The sequence below is a fragment of the Mycetomoellerius zeteki genome, unplaced genomic scaffold (genome assembly GCF_001594055.1).
Source record: "Mycetomoellerius zeteki isolate Tzet28-1 unplaced genomic scaffold, Tzet1.0 scaffold35, whole genome shotgun sequence".
In the NCBI taxonomy this organism is placed as follows: domain Eukaryota; kingdom Metazoa; phylum Arthropoda; class Insecta; order Hymenoptera; family Formicidae; genus Mycetomoellerius; species Mycetomoellerius zeteki.
The window spans coordinates 4,476,306-4,501,461 of NW_017257338.1; the positions used below are offsets into that span (position 1 = coordinate 4,476,306).

Sequence of the window (25,156 nt, forward strand, 5' to 3'; positions counted from 1 at the left end):
GTTTTATCCCATCATATATCTTTATTTCCACTCGCACGCCATTTCCTTCACGTCTTTCATACTCTCTTTTATTTATATAATACATTTTAGGAACAGATCACTTTGCTCGTCTCAGGCTTAAAAGTAAAACCTTAAAATATTATTTATTTTTAGAAATTTATTATTTTTTAACCATGTAAATCTTCTTTGCATGAATTCAGCTATTTTATAGCTATGATAATAAAAGTTAATTATAATATTACAATGTCTAGGTATATCGTAATATGTACATGCTACCCTTGCGCCCCTAGCTACTCGTCAAGTTAGAGATTTCACAATATTATCGTAATGAATAGCCCATTATAAAGAGGATGAAGTACATTTTATGCACAGTTCTTATTCATTAAACGCGTCTGCTAAGTATTAAGAAAACCGTACTTTAAGAACTTCGTTTAAATATCCTTTTACGCGTGAAAACGATTGCGGGTTGTCGATTGCTTGTTACTAAATGATTATGTCAACGTATTGCAAATCCAATATCTAAGAATCGCTATGATGAGTGAGGCGACTTTACATGGCCACTTTATTATGATTTTTTTTTTGTTAAAAGAGACACAATAATGCATAATAATTCTTCGATTTTAAAATTACGCATCTGTAATATTTTTCACTATACGCATATTTCAAAGTAATTATTCGAGTATCTTTAGTTTTCCTATTTTTCGCGTAATTATAGATACAAAATTGCAATAAAGAAATGATACAGAAACGTATTTCGCGATCGAAGAATTACGTTTGTTCGAATATCCCGCAGATCGAAATCAAGCTCTGATAAAATCGAAGTTTTCGTCCGAGCTTTATCGTTTATTCAGCGAATAAGCGGATCGCATATATGTATAGGAACGGAGGATGCGTGCTCATTTAACACGTATACGTCTTACATGGCAGATTATCACGGACTAGTCTTGCAGAAACTCGAATCTTGTCTGTCTCTAACTGCATTTCTCTCTCTCTCTCTCTCTCTCTCTCTCTCTCTCTCTCTCTCTCTTTCTTTTCCTACAGGATTAAATATGACTTCAGGAGCGGCATGTGGTATATAATCGTTTATAGCATACTTTCAAAGACGTTATTGCATTATTTAGTCACTAAAGGAATTTCATTGATTTCTAAATACACTTGTAAATTACAGATCTTACGCGCATCAAAAACTCTCGACCAGATTTGTTACCGAAGTTATAATAGAAATATTATTGTGCTCGTTATAACAATGTATATATATATATATATATATGTATGCAAGGGATGATATTATATAATCAATAGAGACGATGATTTTTTACTTCGTATTTGTTTTTTAAGCGATATTTTATTTGCGCAAACTCAACGAGCGACAACGATATCTCAGAATTCCTCGATCGCAGGATACAGCCAAAGTTTTTGTTGCACGCGGATGATTACCATCCTTCGAGTGTTTCCATTTTGAGTGCATTTTCGATTGTTCCGCCAGTTGATTAGGAATCAATTATACGTAGCTGTTTAAACGTTCGCCGCTTATGTACTAGCATTCTTGTAAGTAATCATTTTGAAGGTAATTAAATTTTTAGTAGTTATTAGTCGTGCGACGATTTACATATCTTTCCGCCCGGTTTTGATAGATCGTATTCCGAAAAACGTACATGTCCCGGCAAATATTGCAATCAAGCAACTGTAATTAATTAGAAAAGCCTAGAAGCGATTTTTCTACAGTTGCTTGTGACAAAACTGTTCATGTAATTCCGATCGTCGAGACATTTACGTTCATCAGTTCGTTAATGCTTGCCGATAGTCCGTTCGTTCGAAATTCGAAACTGGATCAGTTAGTGTTTTCCGGTGAATATATATCTATGAAAATTGGAAGCGCGCGACGGATTGGTACCAAATGAGAGACAACGATTTCAGATTATCAATTTTCGATATTCGACTCATGTATACATCACATATTCGTAGATTAAAGCTATTTACATATATAGATGTCGTATACACCTGCGATCACAATATTCGAAGGACTTCGCTTCGATCTAGAACGATCTTTCCGTACTGAAGCGAATTTGATAAAAGTGGCTTTCTTTAATAAACGTTTATTTTTTTCTTACTTGTAACTTTCCGTAACAAACTACGGAAAATTGTTTTCGCGTTAGAACTGTTTATTTATGCTAGAGGAAAACGCGATATTGGAAAATTTTACGAAACGTGTTCTTCATCGTTCATAGTTTGAAGCTTTTCTCATATACTGCCCGATTGTTCGGTAGATGAAATCCTTCCCTATACAACGCCTTTCGACATCATCCGCACCGTATTCTTCAGAGCTTGTCTCTTGTTGCAGAACCAAATTCTTATCACCTCTCTATCGTATCCTAATCGATGCGCTAAAGTCGTGATTTCGTTACCTGTAAAAAGAAAAAGAATAGAAACTTTTAGTGTGTATTAAAGTGCGAAAAATTGCTCCGAAGAAAAACTAAGATTCTTCTAATAGCAAGAGGCTTAATCACATAGCAGATAGACGTAAAGCATAACTAACCAGTAGGATGAGTATTCCTGTCAAAATGTGCGTTCAGCAATTCCAAAGCCTGAGGCGTGAAGGAAGTCCGTCGTTTTCGCTTCTTGCTCGGTTCAACCCCGATGAAGTCCGTCAGATGATTAACGCCGCTCTTGTACCTGGAATCAGATGCACTACTCTTGCTCAAATTCGGAAGATTCCGTCATTGACGTTTATTGTTAACGTTACCGGCGTGCATTATACTTTCGCGAAAAAATATATTATACGTTCCTACTTGCTACAATTATGAATTGCGAAATAGGATCCCGTTGAAAAATCTGACCGGTTAATCGCCATATTTTTACAATAATTAATTACGTCCGTGAGTCTACATCGAGCTCAAAATTTCTCTTGTGGTTTACGAAATATTGTTATAAATCCAATATGAAAAAAAAATAATTCTGTTTACTGTTTTGCACGTTCGTAATTACGTTAGCGCGAAATAGGATACTGATTAAAAAAGGAAATCACCGGCGTCACGATATTCGTACTCGGACACGTTCGGTCGCAAATATCCCGTCCGGTATTGGATTTTTCCCCGAGTACACACTCGGGTTGATTCACGAGTCGAACTTACTCCACGTATCGCGAAACAGAACTCACGGTGGCGGCAGCGATGGTGTCGACGTCGACTCAAATAAAATTAGCGATCGAATAGCCGCAGCGCTTTCAAACTCGAATCTTCATTTCATTCGTTATCCAAGCTCATTAAATCTCACGCAATCTCAGAGCATATCTTCCGTTTCCATAATTCTTAAATATTAAGAAGATGTAATCAAGTCCTTCGATTTTTCCATGCATTTTTATTATTATCGATGTCATTATTGTAATTTCTATGTACAATTATTAAGGATATTATAATCATGAATAGTTCTTTATATAATTAAATTAGATATTCTTATAAGAATTATTCGCCAACATGAATAAATTTCTGCATCTGTTTGCTTAAGTTTGTTATCCTTAGACTGCTCGAAAAAGCAGGATAGAATCGAGCGAATTAATACAAAATTTTAAATAATTGCATTAATTTTCGAATAATGAAATCGACATTCATTATTTTTCAGTCATTTTCTAATTAAATTAAGACAAGATATTAATTTATATAATAACTATGAATTTATCATTGAAGAATCAATGCTTGTTATATCATCTGATGCGACAGTTTTGCGTCATTTGCGACTTAATATTGATTTGGTCCAAACGACTTAAAAGAAATTTACATTAGAAAAGATCCGATCTCGAGAGTCTCGAGTCGAGAGTACGCAAACTTTTTTTGGCGTCGGGCGACTAGTCGACATAATTTCATTTGACGGGTAGTATTATCGGGTGGGTGCGGTACGGGGCGCGACATGGAAAAAGCTCGCGGCCGCGACAGTAAACAGGAGAACTTCCGTTGGGACTCCCGGGTGAGCGATGAGAAGTGAGTACGGTGTGGCTGCGGGGTCGGGGAGCTCGATGGTGGGTACGGTCATAGGTACGGTCGCGGTGCCGGCTCAAAATTTATGTTTTTAATTTAACTCCGAATGACCAACTGTCGAGTCGAAAAAAGTACACGGCGGGCCATTAGCATCGCGCGGTAATATTTCGTCGAATTCGCGAAAACAATATGCTAATGGAGAAGTCGGTGAGAGCGCGAAGAACCGACGCGACGCGACACGATGCGACGCGACGCGACGCGACGATTCGACGGGGTTTGGATACCACGTCGTTGGTATGCGTTGGTGACCGGTGAACGCAATGGAGAAACAACCAGCCAGGCACAAGAAGGGGTAGAAAAGGAAGGTGAAGAAAGAGGAGAGAAATAAACGTGAGTTAATACGCAAGGGAACGTGAAAGCTGCGTGTAAGCTCGTGCGTGGGTGTTACACGTCGTTGTTGCGTATAAGTGTGAGAGAGGGAGAGATGCGGAGAGACTTGAACGAGCACGAAAGGAAGAAGAAAGACGGAAGTAGAAGGAAGATGGAAGAATGGAGGCTGCGTGAGCGGAAGGAATGACAGAGAGAGCGTCGCGCCGCTCCGCGATGCCGCTGTGGGTAAGAGCGAGGTGACGGTGGTGGCGTGCAGGTAGGAGGAGCGACGTCGAGGGAGAGGTACATCAGAAACCTGATTTTAATTAGTCCACAGTTTAATTACTCGGCAGATAAATCGTGCACGTGCACCGCATAAACTAGCCGCTTTCATTTTTCCCGGACGCGGCCGGCACACGGTCGACGCTTAGTTCTACGCCGCGCGAATGCAGGATGGGTCATTGTTGAGCTGGCTTGCTCTCGTGAAAAGAGAAACGACCGTACCCATATCGCTTCCGTCATCGAATGATTCGATCATTTTACGCTGCGCTTCCGTGCCGGTTTTTCTTTCATAGACCAAAGGCGTCGCGATATCTTATTTACGAACAATCGCCAAGAATTTGCTTTCGTGCGAATAAACGTTGCTGTTTAATGTAATCGTATTTCTTATTCTAATTGACTTAGTCTTGCAATTGTAAATATAGACACGAAACTTGGCAAGCACGTCTTGCAGATCTGTGTATTCATATTCATATTTCTTATATTTAGCACTGAATGTGACAGTTCAAATTGCATGCATAGTTTTTTATACTCTAGTACTTTATAGAGAAATTAATCTAAATCGTATTTAATCTAAATGGGAAACTGAATAATATTTAGCCTCTCTGGATTAACACGAAGATCGCTATAATTGTAAATAGAAATAAGAAATACACAAGTCAATAATAATAATGTAGGTACTATTTAACTGTGATAAATTTAATATCCAATCATATTTTTAAAAAATTGCTACAAGAGTGAAGAGTGTCTTAACGCTCTTTGATGTCAAAATCGTATCGCGGTGCGTTTTAATCGTAGGACGACTACACGGATTCCTGATTAGCTCACGGCCTAAAGTTCATTAGATTTTATCGTCTCGTAAAATTTACACCTTGTGGATACATAGCTCGGGGTGCTTAGGGAGTATCTTTCGCGTCACAGTAAAGCCACCGCATTGCGTTGCTGCCGTAAACGAGTAGCCGCTTCGCGATCGCGCGCGGTAACGGTTTCTCCCATTCTAATTAACATTCCACATATTTATTAAATGCGGATCCGCAATTAATCAGGTGGATTCAATTAGCGAATTACCAATTAGTACGCACGCGTTCGCACGCTCTCGCATCGACGCGCAGACGCGAAGTCGAGGCCGCGCTGGACGATTACGAAATAATCATGTATCAGAAATACAACGTTAAAACTTGACTTGCAGCTGAGAAAGTTTCTCGTTCTCTCTCTCTCTCTCTCTTTCTCTTCGATTAGAGAATTCTAGTTGTTATTTATATTAATTATAGAGTGTTTATATGGCATGTCGAAAGGAACGTTGCATTTATGATACTCTTCCGACATAAATACATGTTGATCTTTTTTGAAGAAAAACATTTTCTCACGATATCTGTGCGATATTTCTTAAAGTATCGTAGGAGTATTACTCACCTCTCTTCTGCCTCCTTCATCCACCTCTCGAGAACAGGCTTAATTTTCTGCGCGCTTTTCGGCGTAATGTCCAGCTTTTCGAATCTAAAGCCAAGAACAAGGCTTGGTCCATTTTCTTACTTCCACTTTTCGGGCAATTGATAAAGGGAATAATGTGTCGAGAAAAGACGACAAGGACGTAAAAAGATAAATTCTAACGTAATATTGTATATTGAATAATATGTATATCGAAATACTTGAAAAAAATTCAAAACTTCATTTAAATTTTCTCCGAACATTTGCTTTTCGCCCTTACGTCTTTGTCCCACTAAAGGAGCACTAAGAGGCATGCATTGATTCAATAACAGGACATTGACAATGCGTGCATGCTTTAAGGTTTGGTGATGCCGTGTATGATGTTGCCAACGCGCTGCGCAAACACTTCTTGTGCGAGCGAGCGAAATGAATCCGATCCCGCATCTCTCGGTGAAACGATCCGGAGCTTAAACTCGGCGAACGTTAAAAATCCTCGGCTTCATTATATTCTTTTATTCTTAGCGCGTTGGCGACATCATGCCCAAGTTTGCCAATGCCCTGGCTCGAAGAGAGTTAATTTTAGAAGTGCTCCTTTCGCATCTCTTTTTCGAACAGAATTAGAAATTAGTGAGAGTGCTTGTGCAGCTATACCCAAATATGCCTGCCAGTTCTAAGCGGGAGAGGCCTGATCGCAAATCAGTCGAACGCAAATAGAGAAGAGGAAGAGAGAAAGACGACTGAGATGTCTGTCTTGTTTTAGACGATATGCATCGTTGATTTTAACATGGTGAATTAATTAGATCGTACTTTTTCTTAACCTCCTTTTTCAAAATCGTCGGAAAATTCGTGCACAATTTTCCATTGGGTATAACTGCGGTTTCTTAAAGGATTTTAGAGTTTTAGATTTTTAGGTAAATTAAGTAGCATGGAGGGGTGAACGTACGTAGCTTGCTGCTGAGAGGCAATCTGCGAGGCAGCGTACATCTGGGTAGCCAGGGCACTGGGGAACAATCACCAATGCTTATGTTAGTTGATACGATAAGAATTTTCTAAGAGATATAAACATTTTCTCTTTGCTTGCTACCGGCATTACCACGGTGGTTCCCATTCGCATTTCGAAGACACGCTCGATCGGAAACGACGAAGAAGATAAATAACATAACCCTACAGCCACGAAAATTTAAATATCGAGTATTATACGTTCAGTAATATAATAAATTTGTAAAATTTCTGCAAATAAATAGCTTCTATTTTATGAGTAATTTTAATAACTCGATTTAGATTAAATTGTAGCATAAATCAGGAACCATCGTGGTGGATTACGGTATAAATAAGTTTATCATGGCACCTCAAAATTTGATAATGCACCTGCGATAACTATATTAGACTCCATTGAATTTAAAATATTGCGACAAATACTAAATAATGAAAAATGCGTGAAAAATAATTTTGCTGAATATATTGTACCATAAAAATAAAAACATAAAACTGCTTCGAGATTCTCTTAGCTTTACGTTCGGGCGTTCATTCCTAACGGAAAATGCTGTTACAAGGCCATCGAACACGAATAACTATCTGTTTTTGTTACTCTGAACAAATCTCAACCCTTTCTACGCCATTTCCAGTGACCTGGCACACTGTCGTTTTACATTCTACCATATTATTGAATTCTCATTAGCGACGTCTGTTTCGACGAACGCGAGGAGGACGATGTAGCGATAACTAACCTGCATATGGCACTTTGGCTGTATGCGGGGCCCTCAGTGACACTCAGAGCTTGACCAACTTGGGTCTGTGTCAGACCCAGAGACAGTCTGCGCAGCTTAAAGACCTTGGCGAACTCCTTGATCTCATCCAAATTGATCCCATCGACTACGTTATTAGTGGCCTCATTGATCGTTGGCTGATCTGTAATAAAAATTCATTCTATTCTTTATTTCAATTCTTCTATTCTTCTTCTTCGTCTTCTATTCTTCGATTCTATTCTTATTACGAGTCTATTCTTATTACGATTAGGTAATAAAAGTATAAAAATCACCGGATTTTTCGTGGCAAGATGAATTCAGTATTATGCTTAATTCTAAACGAATTAGCAGTTACTTAAGCTTTTAAAAACTTCGGATTAATCTTCCCAATCTTATTTCGAATTTCTTTATTTATTTTAAGAAAGACATCTGACACTTCCCTGTCCTATAAAATATAATAAAATCGATGAATTCTTGAGTAGATATATGAATCGCGTTGCGAGCTAATTACGGAAATGATACCGAGCTGGTTATGAATGAGATAAAATATTCGTAGTTCAAGGATTACACGATAAGCAAGTTTTGCGTCGCACATGGTCAGTTTTACAGTAATTCTAATACCGTAAATGTAGGTGACTCGGGACAGCATGTATTTTTGTTAAATTCAGTCGTGGTATCCATTCATGAGTCACTAAAGAAAATTTAAAATCTAAACTTTCTTTAGTGACTCATGAATGGGTATGGATGGATACCACGACTGAATTTAACAAAAATACATGTTACCTGCACTATCCCCAATCACTTACATTTTGAGAAAATTAGTACATTTTGAACAGATTAGTGATTCACTATCGAAAGTACATTTCAATTAATTCGTTGGAATGCAACGGAGCTCCGATAAGAAGGCTGCCTAATGACATCAGGCGGCTTCGTTAAAGCAGCTCTGGCTACCACCGATTTCTCTCATAAATCTGTCACCCCGAATGTATACGAATGCAATAGAAATGCCCACATACTCTGTAATCTCGACCAGTTCGCCTGGTTTCTGTGCCGCGTAATAAACTAAGTCCTTCTTCCGCGATGGTGTTTCTACGATCGTTAATTTCTGATCAAGGCACTGAGTACTTCGCGCGCTTCAAACAAAAAGCTGCGAGCAAGTTATATGACTCGGCCATGACACGATAAATAAAGGAATAAGAATATCAAGAGCGAAGTATTCACCGCTGTTCAGTTCACAACATTAAATGACTTGGCTTTGACCATGATTATTGGACTAATTTCTTAGTTTTGTACGCATTACAAATTGCATAAATAAAATAAATGAGATGTAAGAAATAATCACTAATAATCATTAAAGCTAATAACGAAGTGTATAAATATCAGAACTCGACATTTGAAATATGTTGTTTAATGGTTTTTGCTCGTACTATACAAAATAATAATAGAAAAATTAGAAAACTGTTTATATATATATACATATATATATACTCGTATATATTTTAATTACGGAGTCGTCTTTCCTGATATCTACGCGAGAAATTTAATCTTTGAAATTCTATCGGAGAAGAGTTAACAAAGACAAATATTTATGAGATAATACTCGCATCTGACATTAGCAATTGAGAATCGTTAGGCTTCACGCGCCGAATGATTATTCCATCGCGTCAGGATGACGAAGTGCCAGTCTACGCGATGATTGTGAGTTATTAAAATTATTGTCAGCCAACACGAGGTTACGCGCGCTGCTGGAATCTTTATGGCTTCCTAGAAGGCAGTAAGGAACGAACTAATGCCCCGTATATTTATATAATGAGTCTAGTATACGATATCCTATTACACTTGTCAAGCGTTCTACGATCGACGCTAGTTCGAAATGTTATTTTCCAGGTTCAAATACACGTTAAACATTAATTCCCTCTGCAACGACAGTAACGTTTCGTGAATATTGTCTGGAAGAAACGCTATTTAAACGACCGCTTAAGTGATCATTAGAAAAAATTGAATATGTACTTCAATTATCAGAAGTAATACGCTTGCAGAGTTGCGTGCGGCCGGAAGATTAACACCTTGTCAAAAATATCGTCAGAATGTGACAACCTGGCAAGATAAAGATAAGGAGCGCTTTTGCATGTCGTAATTGCTTCTTTAAAAGTGATCATTATGCATGCAATCGCTTGTCGACATTAGCGAGTGTGTTTCGTATAAGCAAGTGATTGCGTTATAGGAAGATGGTGTCTCCAGCGAAAATTGTAATTAAAAGCTGTCAAGAAGTAACACGGTTACCCTGAAGGCATAGCTCGATTATCATTTACGCGTGCGATGTGGACATCGTTTTAAACGCTCTGTCAAGTACCGCAAAACCAATTGACACAGATCATTTCTACTTTCGATAGGTTAATATCACAGTAAGAAAAAGAAAATAAATATCTTACTCGGTGAATCGTTCAAAAGATCATCCTCCTCCTCCTTTATTGGACTGTGCATACTGCTCGGAGAAGCCTTTACCCCAACACCGCCAGGTCCGTGCGTCGTCGTGATAGTAATCTCGCCATTGCTAGCGGCCAATCTGTTCAAAGCGGATGCAGCGGACACCACGGATTCATTCAATGGCGACGACTGCTCCGGTCTGTCCCTGTGATGTTTTTCCGTCGGCTGTGAACACAATGCGGTAGTAGGGACGGATTAGTAGCTCACTGGGGACGAGAGCGCTCCTCTTCCACGTCAATTATGCACTTAATAATGAGACGGAACCTCGAATCGAGACACTTTAAAGTTTAATTAGTGGAAAGAATGCCGCTAGTACGGAATACTTTCTTAACGAGATCATTCAGTGCTGAGAATTATTGGTTGTTTCGCTAATCTTGCCAGTAAGTTTACTTTACGCGTTTGACTGTGCATCGCGATTCGATAGAAATCCGTTTATATCATTAGAAAAAAAATGGAAAAGAGGAGAAAAAGGTATTTATTCTCTTTGATTCATATGGCAGTGTTATTCGTTGATGGAAAGTTAACTACACTAACGGTTATAGTTGAAATTATTGAGAAAGTGAATAACACGTATCGTACGGCCACTAGTGAGATAAAACGTGAAACGTGCATACGGTTTTTAAAAACAATACAACTATATATACGCGATATCATGAAAATATGAAGCTTATTGTAAAAGAAAAACATTACTATTTTAACAAGCAATGATATGTCTATCAATTTCGTTGATAGCATGACATGAAGAATTTTACTATTTTATATCTGTAAAAACAGTTACATAATTATATAAAATTAATTATTTTAAATGTTAAATTATTATAAGCTTTACGGGAAAAATAGCATCGACTCCAAATTTTAAAATAATTTTATCGTTTATTAATATTTCTCATATTACTGATAAATTTATACTATCTGTGTTTAAAAGAATGACGCTAGAAAGGACAAGTCTGTACGTACTGTGTAATGATTTATATGCGAGGTGTGTCGGTGGCTGTGCTGTTGAGGCGATGTCGTTAAAAGCGGTTGCTGAGAAGCCTGAACGGCCTGTACAGCCTGCGCTGCTTGCGCTTGTGCCGCCTGGGCAGCCTGAAGCAGTTGCTGTGGCTGCATCGCGCTCAGAAGTTGTTGGCTCGCCGAACTATTGCTTAGAAGATGCGGCAAAGCGGCAGGGTTCAGCCCTAATCCCGATGCCAGGCTGGGGCTCGTGGGAACTGATAAAAGGACAAGTAAACACGCATAGTACGACATCCGACGTTGGATTAATCGCATTGTAAATACAACAATTGTGACAACTGAAATTATACACACATTTTGATCGGATACGTTATCATAAAAAAATGTCAGCTAAAAATTTTTAATTAAGAGAAATAAACTTAAAGCGAAACTTAGTGCTTAAATATTTCAGAGTCAATTTATTTATATATATATATATATATATAGTGTCGAAATTTTTTTTGGTCTTGAAACGCAATTATGAACAGAACTAGAATAACATCACATATTAAATTGATATTGATAAGTAATTTAATAAATTTTGATGCTAATAAATATCTTAGATATTAGTAATTGGTGTTAATATAAGCATTTTAAGAACTGTAAATAATGTAATTTATTGCGAAAAATTTTTGCTTAATAAAGAAGCAATTTGAATATTGTATGTACGAAGCATTTTGAATACTGTACACTTATGGATGGGTGGTTTTGAATCGATCTTTTGAAGAATCGATTCTTTGCGCTCAAGATGCGTTGTGAATATTTGGATTTATTTTTTTCCTTTCCGCATTTTTGTTCGCAAATTTTTATCGCTTTGAATTTTATTAATGTATCGTATCAGTCATGGTAAATGAATTTCGGTTTTCTTATAATAATAGCTCAACAATTGCTCTGTAGAATACATTTGTTTGATAACATCTAATATAACATCTAATATAACATCTAATATTAACTAATCTCTCCTATAAAAATGAAAAGATTTTTGTAGGATTAATTTTTTATACATCACACAATTATTTTGTAACTATCTGCGTGAACTGAAATGGTGCTTAACCTATACACAAGTTCAACATTTGATCATAAATTAATTATTCAATGCACAATTTAGCTGCATTGAAGGTTGCAAAATTTTCACTATAGTAATGAAAGTCGTAATATTGCGTTTTAATGAATTAAGAATTATTTTATGCGGTTTACTTGACACTCACGCACTGCGAGTATCATTTTTGTGAGTATCATTTGTTCTTGTTTAACATTTCATAAATAACAAGGATGAAATGATTCCAGGAGCATTTCAAGCATCAAATGGAACGCACTCCGGTTGCAAAAAAATCGATTTTTCAGAAGATCTTTCTAGCGGGTGTGATGCATATACGTGCTCAGAATTTCATATTTATAATTTGTCTATGAAATAATTAATGTTTACAAATAAATAATAACGTAAGAGAAAAAAACGTTAATATTTTATAAAATTCTATGTCTCCATTATTTCCAATTAGATATTCTAAAATTACTCGGTACATCTTAAGATTCTTCACGCGAGAAAGAAAAATCAACTATAATGCTTGTTTTTCGATTACAGAACGCGTCTCTGAAATATTTCGTTCTTAAAGAATTAAACATTCAACATTTGATATTGCGATAGAATTAGCAGATGCAAAAAATCATTCATACATGTGAATATATTTTGTTAAATTTTTTTTAAGAAGGATAAAAATAGTAATTTAATCTTAGGATGACTTTGTAATAATTTCTATCAACGAGGTAGTTAAAATGTATTAAAATATTTTATATAGCTTCGTAGAAGCAAAATTATATTTATATCGTGACGCGCGTAAAGATGGATCAGGAGACACGGTAGTATCTCAGCGAAGAGCACGCGCAGTGATATTATATTAAACGGTTACATCGAACACATGGCACAGGAAAATCTTATAAATAGATTAATATTGAACTTACCATTGCTCGTAGGCGTATTAAGCATATTTTGCGGTTGAGCTAGAGATTGGAGATTCGCCAGTGTCGTAGAAACTACTTGTCCATTACTAAGCGCCAAATTCACCATTTGATTGTTCGTAACGTGACTGACTGGTATAGTCAAAATGGTTTGGGTAGCGATACCTAAGAAATGGGAAACATTTTTCAAAATGAATGTGTTTCTCTGACGGGAAATTATTCCAAGATAGAGGGCGACAAAGATAATTGATTACAGTAGCCCTCGATAATGTTATATGATCATATTTCAAATCAATAGGTACTTCATTTCTATTATGAACATAGTCCACGCGTCGTTGATCCAGGATGGGTAGTAAAGTTATCAGAGTCTCATAGAAGGATTATTAGGCAACCCATAGGGCAGGTAACCTCGCAGGCTAGCGTAGTTGGCAAACTATTATCGTCATCTTAATAGTGGGTACAGGTACTGGTACTGGACTGCGCTGCGAGAAGGACGCCTAATCATACTTAGAATAGTTTCGGGATTACCTCCAGCTCCGCTAATCTGATTACCCTGTACACGCGCTTAATATGATTACTGATCATGAGTACGTACCCGTGTTGCCACCTACAGCTAAGCTAAGCAAATCCCGTATTCCGAACAGCCATAAAAGTTTCACATTCTGAGGTAAGGTCAACCGACAATCCGATTAACGTGCAGTTCAAACGTTACCGAACGATAATGTGTCGTCAATACTTTCACTATTGATTCACTGTCTCTGACAAGAGTGCAATGATTTGAAAATATTTTGTTCATCGAAGCATGGCAATATAATGTTTGCAATAGCAATTCAATATTTGCTTTTCGGTAACGCGCCATCTACTAAAAGCACAGAAGAAGACTCTTCCACATTTTTAGGAATATCGGAGATTTATTTATATCTGATATAAAGAACGATCATTCGCGGATGATGTTATTTCCATTTTCAACGAATCAAGACGTACATGACCTCCCGCGTATATTTTAATCTTCGTCGCTTTTTGGATCTTAATCGTTCACACGATAAAATCTCGGACGGCTGATATCACTTTAAATAAAGCCGCGGACATTCCTGCAGACAATAATTTCTATGAACGACAACCTATTGACCGCACTTTCGAGCACTCCTCAACTCATCCTCGCCGACACTCGATGTCTATCAGAGACCAATCGAGCGTTAGTCAGTTACCATCGATTGAGTCGAAAAGCAATGCAAACATTATTTGCCGCCACGTAACTCGTCATCCTACCGCGGCCGGTCCATATCCACGAACTTCAATCCACTTAGGCGGAATCCCAAAGTTCTCCTGCCTCTCGTCCTCTGCCTCCGCCCCGATCCATGCGGTGTATCTCTCTCTCTCTCTCTCTCTCTCTCTCTCACACTCACTCACTCACTCACTCACTCACTCACTCACTCACTCACTCACTCACTCACTCACTCACTCACTCACTCACTCACTCACTCACTCACTCACTCACTCACTCACTCACTCACTCACTCACTCACTCTCTCTCACTCTCTCTCACTCTCATCTACCCTTTCTCTCTCTTTCTCTCTCGATTGCTAGAATAGGAACCTAACTTGGTAGAAACGAAGTTAGCGCGGACCGCAATCGATATAATAGCGGCCGAATCCGCGGAGCTGCGATGTCCAGCCAGTGAGTACTAGGGTTAGGAGTATGAGGAGAGGAAGGACGGACTCGAGAAAGGAGGCAGGATGGGATGGGATTCGTGAGGTTGGAGAGGGGTAGTGAGACGTTAATTATACATTGAAATTAGTTGCAGAGTTTGCCCTGTGCTCGGCGAGGCAGTCTAGGACCACTAAGTATGGACGACGGGCCGGCCTTAGTCCGAGCTCTGGTCAGAGATAGTCGATATTATATTATATATCGGCACATCTTGATTGCACAACATTATGCGCCAGCACAGCACCGTGTTCCGTTCAGCGAACGCGCGATAATTTTATGCGTGGCAACCGTCGATGGAATTTTGACTGATTGAAATTTCGGTTATAATCTCATAGATTATTTGTTATCAATCGTGGTCAATATTATGATAATAAGATGTGTGAAAAAGGGAATCATTTATGTTCGGGAAATGCTGAAATTATAGAATGTTAGTGTAACTTACCTTGCGAAGTGGGGATAAGAAGCTGAGCGCCTTGAATGCCCTGAACCAATTGACCAGACGTTAGGATGAATTGAGGCATCGCGACCGGTTGTGGTTGAGATAATAGCTGAGGTAACGTTGCCATTGGAGCTGAGCTAGGTGGCAAAAGGTGGGGAGCTGCCGTCGTACTTGAGGCTGTTGGTATCGTTCCGCCTAGGAATGAAAATTAACGATTTCATCGTTAAATTACTCTTATCATCTGATTCTTGATCCTTGATCCTCCGATCTCGCAGTCGCTTGCATTTTTATATTTATTTAGATTCACTCAAGAAACTTGATTTTATGTTTCTTACCTGACGAGCTGACGGTTAAATTCAACGGAGTATTGATCAGCTGATTATTAGTTAATCCCGCTGTCATTCCCTGAAGACCGGCGGCCAATGACGCGACTTGTGGAAGATTTTGCAAATTCGCTAAATTCTGTAGATTTTGAAGTGTCACCATACCGGCCACTACGCATAAAGTTCCAATAGTAAGAAAACAATATCGATATTGGGATCGTACATACACAAACGAAATTTCTGTAAAGGGACAGTTTCTCACACTTACTCGTCCCGTTTAGGTGAGCTTGTGCTACCGCCGCGCGTTTCGCTTGATGGAGATTTTCAGGTGACGGACTCCGTCGCCTCTTTCGTGAATTCTTTATATCATCTATCATCATTTGGTGTTCGTGAAGTGCACCACCTGTCGCCGGTTCGGGACTTCCAGCGCTACTCCTGTCGCTGTCCTGTAACAGATATATATATATATATATAGGTGTGTGTGTATGTATATATATATATGTATATACATATATATAGTATATACACATGTACAATAGATATATAATCACACGCCAGATTGAAATTCAATCACCTTCGATTTATACGAGATCGAACAACGGTTACGAGAAATTGCATTGAATTGAATTATACTACTGCCCAATATAGTAATAGATAATAATAATAATAACGCTAATTAAATATGTATTAATCTATTAATACGTAGCGTACTAAGAGATCAAACATCTTTCTGAATTTTCAATATAAAATGTTACGCATCATTCTCTCTCATGAAAATCAATTGAACAGCGACGCAAAGGTTTTAATACGAGTTAACAGTCATTTCCAAAATGACCAAAACATTCAATTATACGCGCGTGGTTCGTTAACGTGTGATGCTTTTTATTGCGGTGGTGCGTTTAACGTCGAAAATAGATTAATAATCATTCACAATCCACATAAATGATACATATTAAAATATTCCATTTCATATCGGTGGAGGTGAGAAAAAACAATGACAGTAAATTAATGATGATAATTATTGTAATATTATACACGTAAACCAATGAGTCTTACGACACGATCGGTGATCACTGTCGAATATTAATTTTAATATCACTTACGCATGGCCATGAAAATTGAGCTCGCCTGTATTATCGCGATGCCGATCCTTGCCCATAAACATAATCCAGCAATGCGTGCGGGCAAAGTGATTTAGTTATTCACGCTCAATAACACATTTTTGGAATTAACTTGGTTGGCCGAGCCGACCATCCGATTTAATCAATACCAATTTGGCAGGACCGCGCGACATACGGTGTATCATGACTTCCGAAAATTTTCATCGTCAAACAACAATCGTGAAAGATTACACGAGAAGGCGAGAATTACCGTGCGAAAAAAATATATTAATCACGCGTTTCCCGGTTGCTCCGCTTTCGTGCCTGCAGATATATAATTCATGCATATTTACGGAATACTAGCGGAATAATTAACGAACGCCGGCACATTAAGGCGTGCCGTATATACGTACATGTGCACGTGTAGTCGAGGTTCTTAGAAGACAATCTAAATTATAATAAATCGATGGAGTATATATGCCGTAATGCTTTACCACCACGAGTGTATATCGACGATGGTGGTGGCTGTGCCGTGGAGAGTAATGTTACCGGTGCGGCCTCTTTGCATAATGGTATGGAAATATGCCGGAACGTGTATCGCCATAGTTGGATACAGATTAAGCGTTTTAGAGCTTCGACACTCGAGTAATTCGGGAAAAAGAGTTCCCGCGCGGATAACTGGACCCATGAATAAATCCTAGAAGAGCTTCTGCGGTGGTTATCATCTTAGATGTACTAACTGCTTTCACCAGACGGATTGGTACAGACGTCAAAAAAAGTCCTTTTACGCAATTTATAGTATCAGTGAAAAATATATAATTATTTTTTTCATAATTTTTTAAGAAGAAAATATTGTAAAATGAAAAGCGAACATTTTTAAATCAAACCGTAAATATCACATTAATTGTACTGTCGAAGTCTCAGTATATTCAGCTTTTTTTAAAAGGGGTATTCTCTGGGTGCGGCTTGTAATCCCGGCTTGAATTTTCGTCAAAGTCGCACAATGGGCCGTGCGCGTCGCTGGTCGAGGCATTTCATTGCATAAAAAATAGATAAAGCTTGGTCGATAGGTAACGAACGAAAATAGGAGGCGCAGAGGGTACGGCAGTTCAATTTTTTTTCCACGCAAATTCGTAAACGGCTATACCACCAGTATAGCCACCCTATATTAAATGGACGAGGCGAGGAGGATTAGTTGAATGCACAGGTTCGACCATTTTGCTTGTAAAAGTGCACGCGATATACAACCAAGCGTAGAAACATATGTTTACGAGCTTCCGGTATTTCGCATAAATTAATCAGTGCTGCAACACTACAGCGCATGAAACAACTTTGTACGAGATCGTCGACTTTGCTAAAACTTGCCAAAGTTATTTGTACGTGGAAACAAATAATTATATAAAAACAGAAATTAAGGTATTTATATTATTGATACAACTTTAACAAAAAAGAATGCATCAAATAAATTTGTTGAAAATAAACGACTCTCAAATGCAACTTCAAAGATTCTTCTATTTTTGTACATTTCTATAATTCTCCTAATTGCTACAAGCATGCATTTTGATGCAAATGAACATTAATAGTTAGTTATATATATTAAGACGATTTTAATTTGTAACCAGTGTCTATGATTCCTTGTGCTTTACATCTTGAGACATAATACGGTACTCTATATATTTATCTAAGCACGTCGAACAAAAGAAGCGGTCATGCCGCCTACGCAATTGGTTCCACCAGCACCAGCGGTTTAAATTCCCAGAGAGAAATCAGTCATATGATCGATAAAAAATCGTTATTTCGCATCCATAAGCCATCTCGCTAATGCAAAAAACCGAGCTGGATCCTCTCCCTCCCGCGAATGGGGCGGACGGTGAACGCGAACGGCCAGTGGGAGGCGCGAAAAAAATACACGGGGCAGAGGAAAGAGGGCGGAGAGCGTTCGGTTGGTCGTTGGAAATGCAACAATAAACATTACTTATCGGCACGGGGGTCTCTAACAATGCGTATACGAAGAGAAGCGGCGCGGCTGGTAGCAAAGCGCAAGTTTTTTGCAATAAAGTCATTTCGAGCCGTTTGAGTTATGGGTAATTCCTGTGGAGCGCCCGGGCCTGTGCGCTCTAGCTGGCTAGTCCGAGTCCGGTCCATTGATTAGTATTAATGACTTAGCTGCACTCATTTCGCCCGAATAAAAGTAATTGGATTTGGCTTCGACCCCGCGCGGACCGTGCTGTAGTTTGGCGTCGGCGGCGTCGGGCGGCGTCGGCGGTGGCGACGGTAGCGGCTGGCAGAACAAAACTGGTGGGCGCGTGTAAAAATACATTAATATCTGTTTGCGCTTAATAAACGATAGCCGCGCTGACTTCAGACTAATGGCCGTATTCCGGAATCGGTAATACGCATTTTTATGTTTCTTTCTGAAACGAGGCGCCGCGGCCGCGCCGCGCCGTCCGCATCGTGCTGGTTTCATCCCATCTTCGGCTGTAGCTGTGGCTATTCCTGCCTTTGGCGATCGATTTGTCGAACGGGGTACCGTTAGTTGTTATGAAAATTGAGCGATTTTTTGGCAGGGAGAACTATGTACGCGAGTTTTGCTCGTAGTCAAAAGTACAAATACGAGTGAGAAATATGTAGAGATTTTTATAAGTTGTCACACAAATTGCGAATTGTAATTTTGAAAACATTAATATGTCGGATAAAACGAAAGATATGAATATATTTCTGCTAAATTAGAAATAGAAAAGAATATTACTAAAATTAATACATAATTGTGGATATAATATGTATTTTTAAAAATCCGAAGTCAGCGATTATGTTTAACTTGATTTGAATCTCACAAATTGTTTCAAGCGTTTAAACCATTTGGTTGAGTGATTCTATCGATATAATATGCAACCAAACATCGCTTGTAAATATATTCAAATAGTTTAAAGCTGTAAAATTTCATTTGAATCTTGTAAATTTTATTTATATTTGCGTGTCAATAATTATTATCATGTGATCAATCGAGATCAATAATTATTCAATAATTATTCAACATGTGACAGAAAGGCATAAAAAGTTGAGAGGACGATGAATTTCCTTCACGATTAAGGATTCTAACGAATCCTGTGGGGGTCGCAATTATCACGTGGTCATTGCGAAAGGGTGTTATCGAGAGTGGAAACCCAGCGAGACAGTGGCAGAGGGTTTGCTCTCTATACGGAAAGGATAGAACGGAGACAACTAGAGAAAGGTAGACAGAGACAGTTTGGCATAGAGAGAGAATCATGAAGATAGTCATAGAGGAGAAAGACAGGAAACGCGCCAGTGAGAAAGAGAGGGAAGGAGAGAGTAAGAGATAGAATCCGCTCGACCCTCGGTTCAGGCCGCTTTGTCTGTAAGTGTAATTAGTCCAGGGTGGGGTTCCTGGGAGTCGAGGCTCGGGGGTATAAGGGAGGGTAAAAGAAGGGGTTGCAGCGGGGGAGCAACGGAGTGGTTCATCCTGGCTTCCCTCGCCCCGTCCCTGTGCCCCACCACCGCCTTATTTATATGCAAATGAGCTTCATTTCGCGATATTAATGTTCCAACCGAGTCGGCCTGCCTCGGCGCGAAAGGGTGCGAGGATACGCGGAAAAGGGTTCGTCCTCTTGCTTCGTACGTGTTTACGTTTCGCTTGCATGGACAGCAGTCGAGTCAAAATGTCAAAAATTGTTGACAATCTCAATGATCGAATAAATAACGTGCGTTTCATCTTTCAACGAGCGACACATAGTAAACTGAGTATTATACATGACGGCACACTTTGATTTTGAAACTATGTTTAGAGGTGAAAGTGGGATAAAGAAGCACGCTCTAACGAAGCGTGTGGCTGAACGTCGGCTGTTGGAGAAACGAATGAAGAAAGGATATAAAAGGAAAAAAGAAGGCAACACACGAATTGCTGATATCTCCGTTTTATCATAAACGGCATAAAACATAATTTTGTCATAAAAGTTTATTGCTCCAATAAAAAGGTTTTTTTGAAAGATCAACCTTTTCTTTAAATAATTCCTTTCTATCATCAATAACTCTACGTATGAATTAACAAAAGTTATGAAAGAGAATCAGCCTCCGACATATAAATCAGAGCACAGGAGTTATAAATATGAGAAATAGAGAGAATTAAACACAAAATTTTTGAAAAAACAAATATGTTTAATGTTTCGCTTTATATTTATTTTAATAAATCGAGAGCAATGCGACTGTCATTGCGCTACAAGAAATCCGTCTTACGGTTGCTTCCTCCAACGTGCTGCGCGATTAATCGCTATAACACGATGACTTGTCAGCCTTCCCAGGCGGATCGAAAATTTCCAACGGCACGTCGGCATAGTCCCAAGTCGCGGCACTTACATGGCGCGTAGGTAGTACAGATAATGACCGATTTATCGTAACGAGTGGAGCGTGGCGGCGGGTAGACAGACCCCCATCAAGGCCCCACCGGGGTAAATTAACAACAGACAAGCCACTTGAAACATTACCGAGGCTTCCTTGCGAAGCAAGCTGGGGGTGGGCTCGCTGTTGCCTTACTCAACATAAATTAGGGCCGATAGAAAGGGTAGATTGCAGAATGTTGAGTGTATAACGACCGGCGCGCACTGCCGGTAACGGTGTCTCGAGCATCCGCGCGTCGCGTCTTACTCCTGCGGCGCACGCGAGCCCGAAAAATCTTTGCCGCTGCACGCCACGGGATTTTACACGCTCATGCACAAGAAAATTTAAACGCCAATATCAAGACTGCGAGGTCCCACGTTTTAATCGATTGTATTAAAATCTAAATTTAGGAGTTAATTTAGAAGTTAATTAAAAATTTATAATTTACTAAAATTATATTAAATAATTTCATATTAAATATTATTTTATATTAAATAATTTTAAATAGTAATAACATAATAAAAATAATAGTAATAGTAATAATTACTATTTAAAATAGTATTTTAAGTATTAATTATATTAAATAGTAATTTTTAAGAAAACCTTGAAGCATACTAAATATTCTTCGAATAAATTGAAGCACAAATGAGCGTTCCTAAATGAATCAGCATTGATTTTCTATGTTAAAGAAAAAAAATCGCGCATGTACTTATAAAATGGTTTGATTTTATAAGATTCGTTAATGATCTTACATCATTGGTTTAAATATATTTTCACGTTATAACTATATGATTGAAGGGGAAAGTGATCGTTACGTTCAACGGTTTTTCCAGTAATGTTTCCTGAGTTCCTTCGAAAAGTTTAATTACGGCGAGTCAGCGAAATAATTCGAAATAGGAGTAAACGTTTGTGCCGACGGTATTTGCATTTAATGGATATTAAAATGAATGACCATCGCTCATTACGAATGCCGCGGGGCGTCCGTGGTAAAATCGTGGGTAATGAAGTCGCGGTACGAATCTTACTTGTAAATGGATCCTTCATTATATCCAGATACAGTTCTTTGAGGAATGCATTCTAACGACTGTTCGGACACGCTGCCAAGAAATTTATGAGAATTTTTCACCGCAATATTGAAAATACGGCGTAATCGCCCTTAAAAAAATGTATCGCTGAATTATCTCGCGAATATGCGTTCAGTCTTAATGTTATACTTTTGAATTAAGTCCATTTACATAACTACAAGTTCGATACTGGCTGTCTAGACGGAATGTGCTATTGAAAGAAAAGAAAAAAGCGTTCTCGAATATATTTTATATGAACACGCAAGGTTTTATTTGCCGAAATTTTCTCTCCTCCTTGACCAGAACTGTAAGCAGTTCGAGCAATCTATTCTGGGTATTCTTCACAGCGGGCATCTTAATGCGCACGAGTCGTAAACCGCGCGGACGTGGTGTAAATCTATTCGTACCGTCGTTGTTTAGCTCGGTCTGTGCCCTAAGAGAGGGCGGTCGGTCGAAGCAGAAAGAGAGGGAGGACGGGGACAACGCCGGGGGGTGGTTGAGTGAGAGAATCGGAGGTGGGTCGACCGATGCATGAATATACATGACCTTACCACCAACCCTTACACCGCAACGGGGCTCTGCTTACATTATTGTATATCTAATTCCGCGGATGGTTCTCAAAATTTGCTGAACACCGTGCGACGACGACGCGCCGCGATGGCTTGCCTACGTCTGGCTGAGAATCACTGCTGGCTCACGACATTATGCAGGCAGTCTACATATTATACATTCGGACTGGGATTCAATTAAGTTTGGTTAGACCAAGTCCCGCGGCCCTCTCCCGCATCCGGTCTCTACTTCCTTTCTCCGACCTAGCTCACGCCTGCAGAGGTGTTCCGAATAGCGCACATTTTTGGTACAGCCGCGATATTGTCGTCAAATAAGATTTTCATCAAGATTCTTGTCTAGCGTTGTATTCTTGAAGATCGCAATGTATTTTTGCTCTTGACATGCGTTTTCGCTATAAAAAAATTAATGCGTGCACTATACATAAATAGTAGGGTGCAAAAATATTTATTTTTTTCCTGGATATAATAAGTACGTGCTATAAGATAACAATTACGTAAATAGATATTCTATTATATTTCAAAAATAGCGTGGCAGCTTGCAATAAAGTCGCATGGTGTTGCTTTCGTGTCTCTTGAATTTCTCATTGTAAGAAAATCTAGGAACTAGTGTTGGAATTCAGCGGAGGTCGAATTACAACCTAATTCGCCGAAACCATGATTATCCATCAGCCGACTCAATCATAGCCGAGTCGGTCCTCGCGACATAAGCAATAAGAGCGTTTGACATTTGGCGGGCGTAACCAACTGTGGCAATAAGGTTAATTGAAATCGTCAAGTATAACGCGTAGCGCTGAGAATGCTTGTACTAGTCGATCGCTGGTGCGCTGAATCAAGACACGCTCGTGACACACTTCGATACTGCTACTGGATAGGTAATTAGCGAGACCACGTGGTGCACAATACGAAGAGATATACGGGCGAAAGTACCAGCAAGTGCGTGAACGCTCGTCAAAAAGGATGACGGATAGATCGCCGGGGGAAGTGGAGATCACGTAAGGGCGGATCAGGAAGGGTATGAGAATGGCTGGCGCGCAGCGGGCAGGAAAGCGAAGGGACGCTAAAATAATGACGGAAAATTGCGCGTTTCCATGTTACGCGGCGCAGATCGTCGGCACTTAATTCAATTCGATTGCGATACAGTTCAATAATTCGATTAATTAAAAAATATCACAGAGCCGCTCAGTCGGCTCGATCGGCTGCCGCGCCTTCCGCTTCGCGAGAGGCGCAAGGTCTCCGGGCGGACGCCCCCCTTTGAGCGCCTCTGATTAAGAGGGTTGGTACATCGATGGCGCAGAGTTCAGCTAATAGCTGAAACGCATCCCTCGATGTTGCCCCATCATCTGTAATTATTTGATTATGAGTATCGAACGCTTGGAATTCCCGAAAATTCTCCCAACAACTACATCCACTTCAACGATTTTTTTTGTTACATGTTTCAGCTGCATCGTTATACGAATCAAACTTCACCCTTCGCCTGTAATACCCAAATTTAACTCAGACGCGATATATATATTTGACACAGAAAAAATGTTACGGTTGTCACAACTGGAAATAATAATTTTCGCCCATCAATACATTTGATTTGTGATAACCGTAAGATGGATATATCTTTACAGCCATAACTATTAAGATGCCAATCTTATGGTTATCATAATCGTACTACAGTTCTTATAATAAAAAAAATGTATTGATAGGCGACTTTTGATCGTGGCAACCATAGCCTTTTTTTCCGTGTAAAAACATTATTAATTATATTAATACCATAACAAGTCGCACATATATATATTACATTCTCTAATGTTATATTAATTATATTAATGGAAAATCTTTTTCCATAAATCGTTTAGCAGCCAAGAAAATGAAAATTATAATAAGTAGATGGTTGCGATTGTTCTCTTGTTGTAAGAGAACGACATTTTTTCAATGTTTCGAATCAATTAAAATTTTGTCATGGCTTTATTTTATTCCCTACAATTTTTGCGGTCGTGAGGAACACAAGTAGTATCAAAAAATTGCGGATAACCAGAAAAGTGATATCGTCGCAAACTATAAAAAAATGTAAAGAATTATTTGTCGATGTATAAACGTGAAATAAAATAAAATAAAACCATAAAATTAAGATCTTTAATTATTGATAAGATCGAATTTAAAAGTAGCGATACGCGCAACGGTCAATATTTGAGAACATACCACGACATACCATTGCTATATCAATGTTTAATTAAAAACAAATGGCGCGGTGACGTCTATCTACGGATTACTTTCTATTAGCTAATTAATTACGCTATATCGATATTTCTCTCGCTATTTCATTAATATGAGAATAACGACATA

The 25,156-nt window shown here is 38.8% G+C and overlaps 1 protein-coding gene across 5 annotated transcripts in view; it reads right to left on the minus strand.

Moving 5' to 3' along the window:
* Positions 1-1,314: 1,314 nt before the first annotated feature.
* Positions 1,315-25,156, minus strand: part of pdm3 (POU-domain protein pdm3) — a 158,945-nt gene continuing 135,103 nt past the window's right edge. For 3 of the 5 annotated variants that reach the window (XM_018452816.1, XM_018452815.1, XM_018452817.1), the window contains exons 3-13: positions 15,966-16,143; positions 15,710-15,868; positions 15,378-15,569; positions 13,232-13,393; positions 11,237-11,490; positions 10,225-10,444; positions 7,775-7,955; positions 6,991-7,047; positions 6,033-6,116; positions 2,537-2,688; positions 1,315-2,405 (exon numbers count right to left, since the gene is read on the minus strand). In XM_018452816.1, the coding sequence (XP_018308318.1) occupies positions 2,281-2,405; positions 2,537-2,688; positions 6,033-6,116; positions 6,991-7,047; positions 7,775-7,955; positions 10,225-10,444; positions 11,237-11,490; positions 13,232-13,393; positions 15,378-15,569; positions 15,710-15,868; positions 15,966-16,143 (1,764 nt within the window). In that variant the 3' untranslated portion in view covers positions 1,315-2,280. The remainder of the gene's footprint in view (positions 2,406-2,536; positions 2,689-6,032; positions 6,117-6,990; positions 7,048-7,774; positions 7,956-10,224; positions 10,445-11,236; positions 11,491-13,231; positions 13,394-15,377; positions 15,570-15,709; positions 15,869-15,965; positions 16,144-25,156) is intronic. The other 2 variants (XM_018452818.1, XM_018452819.1) reach the window with 2 other exon arrangements.